This window comes from Peromyscus eremicus, chromosome X (assembly GCF_949786415.1).
Source record: "Peromyscus eremicus chromosome X, PerEre_H2_v1, whole genome shotgun sequence".
In the NCBI taxonomy this organism is placed as follows: domain Eukaryota; kingdom Metazoa; phylum Chordata; class Mammalia; order Rodentia; family Cricetidae; genus Peromyscus; species Peromyscus eremicus.
In genome coordinates this window covers 96624935-96638335 of record NC_081439.1, presented here as the reverse complement: position 1 = coordinate 96638335, position 13401 = coordinate 96624935, and the positions used below count along the sequence as shown (strand labels likewise).

Below are 13401 nucleotides of genomic sequence, written 5' to 3'. Positions count from 1 at the left end.
TTACAGACATCTATGCTGGTTCCATTTCTTAGCTATTGTGAATAGAAAGGAAAAAGCATGAATGTGCAATAATCTTCTTGATGAGATATGGAGTCCTTTTGGAAGTGTGCTAAAGAATGGCACATCTAGGTCACATGGTACTTTAATTTTTAGAGCAATTTCAATATTGATTTCTGTAATTTACAAGTGTGCATGCCCACCAGCAGTAAATGTGGGTTACTCTTTCTCTACATCTTTGGAATTTCTTATTTGTTTTCTTGATGATGGCCATTCTAACTGGCATGAGATGGAATCTCAAAGTTGTTTTACTTGCATTTGCCTTGTAATTAGAAAAATGAACTACTTTTTAAAATGTCTGTTGGCCATTTGTGCTTCTTCTTTTGAAGACGATTCATTTTAATAGCCCATTTGTTGATTCACGGGAGACTTCAGCAGTTTAAATTTTGTAGTCTTTTGCAAAATCTGGATATTGGTTCCCCCTTTTACATATAGCTGGCAAAGATTTTCTCCCATTCTGCAAGCTATTTGCTCCTCTGATAACTTACTTTCTGTGCAAAAAACCATTTTCATTTCGTGTAGTTATATCTGTTAATTCTTGGGGCTCTTTCCTGTGTTATTGCAGTCTCATTTCAGAAAGGTTCCTGTCTATCCCTCCATCTTGAAGTGTATTTCCTACCTTTCAACTTGCACAAAAAATCAATCCAAAGTGGACTGAATATCTTAATTTAAAACTACAATTTCATTTTAGGAATCAATCCCTCTTCTCTCATTTTCCCTATTACACTCCAAGCCACCCGATCCCATAGCCAAGTTCCTATTTACCCTGTTTTGTTTTTCTTCTGCCATGGCTCCACTGAACTACATAAGTGTAATCACCTTTACAGGCAACTGTATGAATGGCCACCATGATCCCATTTATTTTATTTTTATTCTATTTTTTATCAGCTTGCTAAGTGGGAACTTTATGTATATTCAGTTATTTCAGGTCTAAATGCGGGTTGCTTGGTGTTGAAAATTTCAAGTGAAGTGCTTTTACATAAAAGTCAAAGGTTGCCAGGAGGTGGTGGCGCATTCCTTTAATTCCAGCACTTGGGAGGCAGAGCCAGGCGGATCTCTGTGAGTTCGAGGCCAGCCTGGACTACCAAGTGAGTTCCAGGAAAGGTGCAAAGCTACACAGAGAAACCCTGTCTTGAAAAACCAAAACCAAAAAAAAAAAAAGTCAAAGGCATGGATGGAGGCTACTACTAGACTTCCCAGAAAATTTCTGTAAAAATATAGCACTTTGATATTACAAAGCAACTTCCATGGCTTTTTTTCCCCTCAGTCTACACATAAGCAAAGCATACTTGTGAATCAGGGTCACCCTTCAACACATTTCTAATCTCTAGCTCTTAGGGTGAATCAGTTGGTTTTTATAATTAAATTGGCATGAGGAGAGATCCAGAAATTGCCATGCTCTGATAAACCACAACGGTATAATTTCTTATCCAGATAATCACGTATAAAAGGCCATCCAAGCCATCTTCTCCAGCACAAAGTAGAAGCACTGCTTCATCTTCCACCAGAAACAACAAGGTATACATTCCAGTCAATGCCTTCAATCGCAAAATTTTAACTGGTTCCACGCAGACACTTGCTGATAAACAGAAGATATTGCTCAATATGAAAATATTAGAATGCCAGCTTGACAAACTGGATCACTTCATGTTGATCAAGGGCCTATATGGCTGTGTGAAAATAATTAAGAATCCCACTGCAAGAGTTGTGAACGATGATAGTGACAGTAATGATTAAAGCTGTAATGGGATTGAACCGATTATGTTTCTTGCAAAAGAGATATTCTTTAAAGGAGTGAGGGTGTCCGATACAGATTCCAGATGCTTACTGCTTTGCTTACATTTTATTTCAATAATCAGTTATATGCATTGGCTAATATATATTGTAGGGGAGGGATGTAGAAACATACAGTACAGAAAAGGAAAGCCAGTTCAAAAGTTTATAGCTGACAAAACAGCAATGATAACTTCAAGTTTAAAAAATCTTCATCTACTTGATTGCAGCCTTCATTTGCCTACGAGTTTAACCAAAGTGAGGAGAATTACATGGAGCTGTTGTCTATTATGCAAATGACCACTTACTAGTATTATAAAATGTTTAAAATGAAAAGAAGAGCTGTCATTTGCCACCCTGCAATATATGTTTGCCATAAATTAAGATGGTGATTAAGATCTATTTTTTCACACTTAAAGGTAGTGATACAAGCTGGGTGGTGGTGGCGCACGCCTTTAATCCCAGCACTCGAGAGGCAGAGGCAGGCAGATCTCCGTGAGTTCGAGGCCAGCCTGGTCTACAGAGCAAGATCCAGGAAAGGCGCAAAGCTATACAAAGAAACCCTGTTAGAGATTAGAAACCAAAAAAAAAAAAAAAAAAAAAAAAGGTAGTGATACAAGTCTTTAACTACTCCTTTTGGGCAGATTTTGAAAAGCATTTATTTCCATTATATCCTGTCTCTGCCAAAATTTTCTCCACAGATTCCAAATGTCACCTCTAAAATTTGCACGCACATATGTAATTAGTGAAAACTCCAACCCTCAAATAGCACCAAAATACAATGGGAGAATGTTTTAATACAATTTGAATTACGATGAAGAAAAAAATTTCTAAGCTTTAGTCTCTCATCTATCTCACATAATATTCTATAAAATAAAGTGTAACTAGAACTTAATCTCTTTATTTTTGCTCATACCATTGGACCTACCCATAAAGAGCCTTCAAAATATCAACACAAGTTCATCTTATATGTGAATTACTGAGATGAATTACTTATAGGCCTATTGTCATGCCTGCATACCACCTCCTTTCAGAATCACTTACTTATACTAATTAAAGAGACACCTTAATCAGTTTGCTCCTTTAATCTTTAATCAAAAGAAGAAGGAAGGAGGAGATTTGATGCATGAGAAAATTGTTCCCTTTTGGTACTCAGTTGCCATGTACAAATTAGCTAGCAGTATATGGTTCTTAAAAGGCTTTTGTTTTTTGAGTCAAAGGTTCCTTTTACATTTTCATGAAAACAATGGACTTACTCTCCCCCAAATGCAAATGTACATCCACAGAAAATGATACTTACAATTTTAGTCTTGTAATCTGCTAATCCTCAGCACGACTCTTGAAATGTTCCCTATCTATTTAAAGTAGATTTTATTATCTTAAACTGTGATTTTTAAATCATATGTCAAAAATACACAATAAAGCACAAGGTATCATCATTTGTGAGGAAACCAGAGTATAAAAATTTTATTAGTGACAATTAATTAACAATTAACATCAATTAATATATGAATACTTTATTACACTTAGGCAAAAATGAATCCATAGAAGACAAGATTATTGCCCTTGATCTGGTAGACATATATCATTATAAAAAAAAGCCAGATCAGCAATAATTTCATCCAAATTCTATCTGCAATTAAATCTAGAATTCAGAGAATATAATGAACTACTTATGTTTTGAAACTCAATAGAAATTAAATGAGCCATGGTTTTATTCCAAATATAACCTAAAAAAGAAAGATATTATGAAGGGTAAGATGTATTCAAAATTTCAATATTTCATTTTCTAGACTTATCCCTTTCTGGCCACCTGTTTCTCATTTTTTGTCTCATTTCACTCTAAAAAGAGTATAACTTTAAAGTTTACATAGAAAAATCTGAACTGTAATAAATGGATGACATGTTTAGACATATTTGGATCATAGGTATTAAACAGTCCTCATATCATATACAATCCTCTCCCTACATATTTGTGACATTCCTTTTAAAAGGAGATTGATTCATTTTTATTTTCTATGTATGGGTTTTTGCTTGCATTGTACATATACCATATGCATACAGTGTCACGGAGATCAGAAGAAGACACTGGATCTCCTGGAATTGGAGTTACAGACAGTATTAGTCACCATGTGGATGTTGAGAATTGACCCTACATCCTCTGCAAGAGCCATTGTTCCTAACCACTGAGTGATCTCTCCAGGTCCCATTTGTAACTTTGAAACATGAAGTCTTTAATTGTGAAACACTTGCCTTTAACTACATAGACTTATTGTTTCTTCATTCTATGAATAAGAAAAGTGCATATTAAGACTACAGAAACATATAATGTCTTTAAAATCATCAAATACAAAGCATGATTATTTCCTAAGTAATCATGTCATAGGAAACCTTCAGTAAACTAAAAAAAAGAAAGAAAGAAATATTAGTCATATTTACAAAATGTCATTTTAAAACAGAACTGGGTGTATGTATTAACAAATAGCTAATCCTAAAGGTACACAAGTACATTATTAAACATTCATAAATTCACATTTTTATATTTCATTTTTGATTAGGTGAAAAAAATACTTACAACCCTGTACTGAGCATGGCATGTACATTTCCCTACTTGATTAACTCACAAATAAATTAAAAAAATTCCCCTACTCTACAAAATCACATTATATAACAACCAGATATTTTCAAAAGGGACATTTTATTCTGGTTTTCTACTGCCACTAATAGTAGGTATTTCATGGTCAGTCTCCTTTGCAGGTTCAGCCATGTCTTTATATCTCTCTCCACGATGTTTTTCCAGGTATGGGCCCCAGTTAGAAGCTGGTCTACAGCAGCTTATGATACGCTGAAATGCAACAACAACAACAAAATCTTGTATTAGAACTTAAATGTCATCCATTTAAAAAAGCAAATATTAAACAACACTTCTATTGTAAGTGCCTTTGCTAGCAACAATGACATAACAATCACAGAAGAGTAAAGAAGTGATAGCCTAAATTCTTAAAACACCATCAGATAAGAAATTGTAGTCAAGTAAATTGTTATTAATTGTTAATAGAAGTATTCTACTAACCCAAACATAATGAATGATTTCAGAAGAAAGGTATATGAGCCCATTAGAGTAATGATGTCACTCTAAGCAGCTTTCCTGAATTCATTTGAGTCCTTGTCACAGAGGGTCAGATGGAGAGCTAAACTATTGTGCATTGGAATATGTTTTAAAAACTGAGATAAGGGACTTCCAGGTACTGCGCCATTTATTTGGATCTGTTCTTGGATCTGCATAGGAATTTTTTGAAATTAACTCCCTAAGCCTATCTTGTCATTGTTCTAGTATGAATACTTAGCTCTACTACCCTAAGCCTCCATAGAAGAAAGATGATTCAAGGGCTACAAAGGATGCAAGACAATTTAAGTTCATCCCATTTAAATACACGATTAGGACTTGCATTATAGCCTGATGAAGATTCAAGAGAGGTTACATATAGAAGTAAATTAGTCATGTGCTTTTTGACATACACAGGGGTGACTGTACAAATACAGAGATCACCATTGCTACATGGAGTGTAATAGGGCCTGAGGATACAGTAATGGGCTTCTACAAGAAACTTACAGTAAAATACAAATAGATACACAAATTCATATATATATATATATTATCTTATTACTATATATAATATATATATAATATAATGTCAAACATGATACTATTGGGTGTAGAGCTAGTCAGAGGGAAGGAAAAGTGATTATTTTCAACCCATGTACTCTCTTATCTCTTCTGTATAATTAATCTGCATTTTATCACAAGTGCTTATATAAAATAAGAATTGAATATGCTTACCTGAAGGATGTTTCCTTCAGCCTGAACTATTTTTATAATTGCCATAATTGGTATCCAAATAATGCAGAAAATAATCATACACCAGCCTAGAGCAACTCCCCAGTCAGGATATGGAATGTCCGCATAATCAGGTCTGTGAAATTTCACAAGTGACCAGATGAGAATGGCCTAAGAAAGTAAAGCATTAAAAAGACCAAGTTAAAAATTAGACTTGATGTAATAAATGAGTCATAATTTGAAATTTATCAAACAATAAAATGAAGCTATAATTAAGGAACTAAAATAAATGAGTAACAGGCCAGAAGACAACAATATGAAGTGAACCAAATTTCTATTTTTACTTTGAAAAAAATAAAAATTTAAAGCCTCAATTTATTTATAAAAGATCTAATATTGAATGTATAAACCTTTAATGTTTTTTCTTTTGTATTATTTCATGAGTGTGGATGTTTTGCCTGCATGTATGTCTGTGCACCATGTGCAGGTCTGGTGCCCATGGATACCAGAAGAGGACAGCAGATGCCTTGGAACTCAAGTTACAGTTGTAAGCTGCTATGTGGGTGCTGGGAATGAAGCCTGGTTCTTTCGGAAGAGCAGCCAGTGCTCTTACCCTCTGAGTCAATGCTCTAGCCTAATTGTTTTCTTTTGTTTTTGGAAATAGGTTCTCCCTCTATATCACTGGCTGACCTTGATGTAGACTAAGCTGGTTTTGAACTCAGAAATATATTCCTGCTTCTGACATTTGAGTGCTGGAATTAAAGATGTCTGCCACTGTGCCCAGGCATTTCCTTTTTTTTTTTTTTTTTTTTTTTTGGTTTTTTTCGAGACAGGGTTTCTCTGTGTAGCTTTGCACCTTTCCTGGAACTCACTTGGTAGCCCAGGCTGGCCTCGAACTCACAGAGATCCGCCTGGCTCTGCCTTCCGAGTGCTGGGATTAAAGGCGTGCACCACCACCGCCCGGTGGCATTTCTTTTTTAACAGATAATCAAAAGTATAAAAACTGACATAAGTTAAGTATCATATTAAGTTTTCATACATGAGCATACTGTATAATGTGTATACCAGGCTAAATATTGCCTAAAACTTTACCCTTTATGGCAGTTATTTTCATAATTTCTTCTATTATAAATTTTTAAATTATATAGTACATTATTGTCCATTGTTTCCTTCCTATGCAATTATATAGAAGAATGTCTTGCTCTAATTGAACTATAACTTAGTATCTACTCATCAGCTCCCATCTCCACTGTTCAAGACCTCTGACTTATAGCCATTCTATTCTCACTTCAACTACATAACTTATTTAGGTTCCTCATCTGAATGAGTTTCTGCAATATTTCTTTTACTATGCTAACGTTCTTCCCTCCCATTCATGTCAAAATCATAAAGATTTAATTATTTATTATATGGCTGAACAGAGTTCAGTGTGTACATGTACCACATTTTCTTGTTTTGATATCTATAGTCTCACTCTGTAGCCCAGGCTGACCTTGGATTTACTGCAGCCTAGTTTGGTTCTGAAACCAAAGAAACCATTACACTTTAACTTCCGGAATGTTTGCATTGCCAGTGTGCGCCACCATGCCTGGTATCTGTACTAAGTATCTCATTTGCTTCATCTAGTTATCATTTGGCAGACACTTCAGCTGTTTTTATTCCTTAGCTTAGGTGAATCGTGCTGCAACATATTGACTTCACATCTTTGAATATATCCAATAGTGGAATTGTTCACATGGGTGTGGAAAAAAAAACCCTTGCATACCATTTCTTGGAATGTAAATTTTGATCGCAATCACTATAGAAAGCATTACGGAGTTTTCTCAAAACTAAATAAACAGCTACATTATCCAACACCCCTCTTGTTAATACATATATAAGGAGATAGAATTATCTTATCCCAAACCCCTTTTGTGGGTATATATACAAGGAGATTGAACTGTTAGCATGGCTTCATTCTAGGCCATAAGTTTGCCAGCATATATGTTAAAATTCCATTGAGAATGTACAAGTACACTTTAGAGATACATTTCTATCCTTCTTTAGCAACTGTTTATTATTCATTGTACAAGACACTACCCCCCTATAACTCAAATATAAATACGTAGTACTGGCACATGTTTACCAAAACACAATTCCCTCCTAGGCTCTTCTTGACCAAAAACGTTTGATGTAAGCTCAAGTAGTGTGGCGAAAATGTGAGATTTGTCTGAAATCTCAGCATTCAAAGGATGGAGGCAGGAGGATCAGGAGTTCAAGGTGATGCTCAGCTACATACTGATTCCAAGGCCATCCTGAAATACAGAAGACCCTCCCTCTAAAAAGGTGATAAAATTCAATAAACACTTCTCAACCTGTGGGTGGTGATGCTTTGCAGTCGACCAACCCTTTCATAGGGGTCGCCTAAGAACATCAGAAAACACAATTATTTGCATTATGATTCATAATAATAGCAAAATTATAGTTATGAAGTAGCAACGAAAATAATGTTATGGTTGGAGTTCACCACAACATGAGGAACTGTATTAAAGGGTCAAAGCATTGGAAAATTTAAAAAACACTATTTTAAATGATTTTTAGATATTTTTCAAAATTCACTAAAAATAAGGCATTTAGGAGAAGTTCTGATAGCTAATCTCTGACTTACACTGTTCTTTTCCAAAAATAAAGGTATATTTTACTGTTCAGTGGATACACATCCACACACATGCATGTGGAACACACATTTACATATGTGAAAAGAAGAGAACCAGTTGGAGCTGGCAAGGGAATTACTGAGAACAAAGTAAAATCATACATGTATACATACATACAAAGACTCATGTATTTGCTAACTTAAAATTAATTTTTCAAAAGCTACCAGTCAGGCCTTCTACGGGGAAAACCCTTTAATCCTAGCATTCAGGAGGCAGGGGCAGGCAGATACTTGAGAGTTTGAGGCCAGTCTGATCTACATAATGAATGCCAGACTAGTCAGGGCTACATAGTAAGACCCTGTCTCAAAAAAGAAACAAAACCTGTTACCAACCAGTACTCAAGGAGTACTAGGAATAGTACTCTCTTTGCTTTAGTCTATTTGGGTTCTCACCCAAGGATACACAGTCTGACAGAAGTGCTCAATGCTGTAGAGACTCAGTTCTTGAACTTTCAGAGATACATCCACACTGTGAGTACTCCCCAAAAGATTGGAGTCTAACTTCTATGAGTTTGAGGTATGTTTTTATTATGAGTATATCTGCAGCTTTGGGGGATCACTTGGGAAACTGAAAGAAATCTCTGTTTCAAGCTTTTCCAGTGTTGTATAAGGTGGTGGATTAGAATAGTAAGTAAATGAGAAGAGTAGATTGGTAATGAATGTACTCTATTCCAAAGAGAGGGAGATTAGAATGTTATCAGAAAATTGAAAAAGAAAAAAATGGCTCCTCTCAAGGTTGCTTAGTGGGTAAGGAAGCTTGCCACCAAGATTTAGGACTTGTGTTCAATCCCTAGAACCTAAATGGTGAAAAGAGAGATCTGACTCCTCTGACCAGGAGCATTCTTTCCCTCCTCCCTTCTCTCTGTAGGTTAAAAACTAGGTGATAGAACAGGTGGAAAATGTAGAGATTCAGAAGATGACATGGTGAAATGGAGTGGGCCATACATAGCTACCCAGTGTGGGGAAGAGAAACAGAAGCCCAATCTAAGTAGCAAAGCACATAACTCTGATGAAAAAGTCTGGCAATCCTAATCATATCACAAGCCAACAGTTCTCACAAGTCTTGGATCTATTTATAGCATTGGGTGAAACAGTGACTCATCCTGTGTCAGCATTGGAGAGGAAATCTATTTTGTTATTCCCCAAGTCTTGCAGGGCCATGACTAGGAACCATCTAGACTTAATCGCCCCTCTGCAGTGTCATACAATAGACCCCATTCACTTGATAATTGCTGACACTTACAGCCCCAAACCAAGTTCAGTGGACAAAAAGGATGTCTGTGTACCATATGGATCACTGCAGGCAGGGTTGAAAGCTTCCTGAGGCTCGGGCCAAGCTGGGTTTTCATCATTTACCCCTTTCTACCCACCCCCCAAGGTGTTTGAAGTTTAGCAGGATTTCAAAACACTGAGGTTGGTCTTTAGTACATATCTCAGTGACAAGCTTATGGTTTGAACATTAGCCACCTTGAGTATACAAACTAGAGATTCTGCTCCGTGGTTGAATCTGCCCATGGGCTGCAAAGCTAAGTGTAGTTAGCAGAGGCTCCTGGTACACAAAGAAGGGAAGGTTCTGAGAAGAAAGAAGTACTACTGGATGTTTGTCCCTGAATTGGCTCCGAGTAAGCATACAAGGTAAGAAAGACAAGAGACTCCATTGAATCCACACTTCCGTATAGCAGACTATAGATAAAAGAAAACCAGACAGAAAGGGTGTTCTAATACTTTGTAATCTTTTGTGGTAAATATAAACAATGGAGATTTATTAAGCCATAAAAATAATGAAATTCCAATATTTGCAGGAAATAAGTAGAATTGGAGTTCATTGTGCTAAGCAAAATAAACTGGACTCAGAACGACAAAACATAATTTTCCATCATGTAGAAGGGAATACCACTCAGTGGTAGATAACAAAAGGCTTAGTTGCAGTCACCAGTAGGGCCGTAAAAGAAATGGTTAAGAAATTTATTTAGATCTTATAAGTTTACAGGATGCTTATTTTATTGAAAAGACTTTTCAAATAAGGACAATGATATTTAGTGACACTTTCAAAGACATCTAGCAAGGCTATGGAGCACACAAATGTTTAGATTATTCAAATATAGTCCTGCTCACTACCTAAAAGCAATATCAAATATTAAAACACAAAATCTAATACATCTAAAAACATTCAAATATTATGCCATGGAAGTGAATCAAATGTAACTAGTCCATGGTATTCTCTAGGAAATCCTTTGAAGGTCATGAGAGTAACAACACATCTTCAAAGCTTTGCTACTCTCTACCTGTTTGATTAACTCTGGACCACAGTCATTCTCCATCTTGTGAACTGTTCAATTTTGGCATTCAGGGACCTAATCTACTGGACTGTTCTTTGAAGATCTTAGATCTCTGTGTCAAAGATATTCAAGAAACCATCATTTGCTTTTCAAACTCAACCCCTAAGTAGTGTCTATCATTAAATTTATCAATATAAAGCATTATATATATTGATATAAGTGAGTTTGTTTTAGTAATTTCAGATAATAAATACCTCACCCATCAACTAAAAAAATACACATTAATATCTGAAGGTTGTTTTTTAAATAATAGTTATTTAAATACAACATATGGTTGGGCAGTAGTGGCAGGCAGATCTCTGTGAGTCGAGGCCAGCCTGGTCTACAGAGTGAGTTCTGGGAAAGTTCCATGACAGCTAGGACTACACAGACATGTCTCAAAAAACAAAACAATAAAAAATAAGAAAAATAAAAGCATCATCTGGTTCTTGTCTGGCTTTGTATTTTCTGGCAGAGAAGTTAATAAATGGCTCTTTCAGAGAATGAGTAAATTTATGATTTGCTTTTGTTTATCCTACTGATACTTTTAATCTATCAGTCATTTTAAGTTGTCAATACCTTTAATTCTATAGAGAGCTCTTTATTGTCTCAATGTTCAAACTCATGGTGTCAAAAATAACACTACAAAGGGCATTTTAATTCAGACAGTGTGAAGGCACCAGCAGTGAAAACTACAAACTTGAAAACTATTCATTCCCCAAATTATTTACTTATTTTCTCCAATGGAAATTGTGCACCAAGTTCTTTACTAGCATCTAAAGGTATAAGTTAGAGTGTCGATACCCAATTCATTGTATATTGGTACTTACAGACAAGAGGATGGGTGTGATGACAAACCAGCATGCTCTCCACCAGAGCCAGAATATCCATCTCTTTGCTCCAATCATCATTTCTATGTCTTCAATGAATCTGTTCCCTCCTGGAGGAAACAGTTGCAGACTGTGAGCCCTTTCCTACAGGGTTCCCTGGAGATTGTCATACATATTATCCTTCTTCATTTAAACGTGTTGGTAAAAGCCAACAGTGAAGCACAAACCTGGGATTCCATTTCACTCCTAATGTGTTTTGCTCAACAGATCTCATTTTACTATTATATGTGTAATTGAAATTGGATGATTACATAATCTTGATGAAAAGGAATCAAATGATACTGTATGAGACTTTTAAACCAATCTGCGATCACCCCACTTACCATAAATCCAGATGATTCCTGCAATTTCCAAGATAGCTGCAATCAAAATCCCCCATCCAGCACAGAAGTGATCAATCAAATGAACCCAGTAAATTCCAGCCTACAAGAAAACAAAATCAAAAACAAGAAAACAAGCTCACACCAGTTATTTACTATATTTTAACTATTTTTCATTTTTGTTAAGTATTCATGTAGAATACATTTTTAAACAATATATGAAAAGTATGTTTCATGTATAAACCCAAATATGGGTTTAATTACCTAAAAAATGGGGGGTTTTTATAATGTACTAGGACATGGACAAAATGTAAGCATTTAGAACAGTTGATTATGTAAATGGCATGTAGTATCTATGAGCTCTGTAATAGCCACCAAGAAAAATACAGTTTATAATAATTTTGTTACTTGGAAAATTGTCATTATTGGGCCTCGTCCTCTGAAAAATGTGTACTAGCAAAGTTACAAAGGAGAAAATGGCTGAAATGTGGAAAGCATCCTAAATAGAAAGAGGACCTGTCACAAAACACCCCATTGAACCTTAGCATATTTTTTTTTAGATTTAAAGGTATATTCCAACTAACATTTGTCTACAGAAGTTAAAAGCTATACTGTACCTGAGTCACACAGACGAGACCAAGGAGAAACAGAACCAAGCAGCAACCCAAAGTGATGGGAACCCTCATGCGTTTCATTGCTTTGGGAAACAAATCTTGAATTGTTGTTGTAATTGTTTCTAAAGGAGGGGAAAATGAGTTGTTACGTTTCAAGTGGATAAGACTAATCACAGAATTCAGTATCTATTAATCAAATTTACACACATAAACTGGGAGTATACTCTGAGCATTGCTCTTTTCTATCAGTCAAGAAGGTTCTCTCACTGTTTTTTGTTTATTTGTTTGTTTGTTTGTCTGTTTTTCAAGACAGAGTTTCTCTGTGAAACAGTCCTGGCTGTCTTGGAACTCACTCTGTAGACCAGACTGGCCTTGAAATCACAGAGATTTGCCTGCCTCTGCCTCCTGAGTGCTGGGATTTAAGGTGAGCATCACCACCGCCAGGCAAGGATTTTTCTCTTAGCCTCTAGGTTTAGTTCCCAGCAGACAGAGAGGGGAAGGGAGAGAAAGGACTGATTGCAGAACAAGGAAGAGGAGGAGGCAGGGAAGAGAGGAGGAGGAAGTGGAGGATGGGAGTAGGAAGACAAGACAGAAGACAGAAGGGCAGAGATGAAGAGATGGGAAGAAAAAGGAGGGGGAGAAGGAGGAAAGAAGGAAGAAATAGTGTCTTCTAAACAAGGACTTATCTAAAAGTAGAAAAATAGGTAAGCCGAAAGATTTATAATTTACATTTTTGAAGACTTTGGAAATCAAGCAGAGGAACCTTGATGACTTCTAGATGAGAGTAAGATTCAGTTTCTGTAAAGGTGTGGCAGTTAGTAGATCATCCATGAAATTTGGAAGGATATAGAAGTGAGGGTGGATCTGGGAGGAGTCAGGGGTGAATTTGACCTAAA

At 35.9% G+C, this 13401-nt stretch overlaps 1 protein-coding gene across 1 annotated transcript in view; it reads right to left on the bottom strand.

Moving 5' to 3' along the window:
- Window positions 1-3469: 3469 nt before the first annotated feature.
- Slc6a14 (solute carrier family 6 member 14) overlaps window positions 3470-13401 on the bottom strand; it is a 30625-nt gene continuing 20693 nt past the window's right edge. Inside the window, exons 10-14 of the mRNA XM_059250490.1 lie at window positions 12509-12627; window positions 11895-11994; window positions 11512-11621; window positions 5672-5839; window positions 3470-4675 (exon numbers count right to left, since the gene is read on the bottom strand). Of these exons, the coding sequence (XP_059106473.1) occupies window positions 4529-4675; window positions 5672-5839; window positions 11512-11621; window positions 11895-11994; window positions 12509-12627 (644 nt within the window). The 3' untranslated portion in view covers window positions 3470-4528. The remainder of the gene's footprint in view (window positions 4676-5671; window positions 5840-11511; window positions 11622-11894; window positions 11995-12508; window positions 12628-13401) is intronic.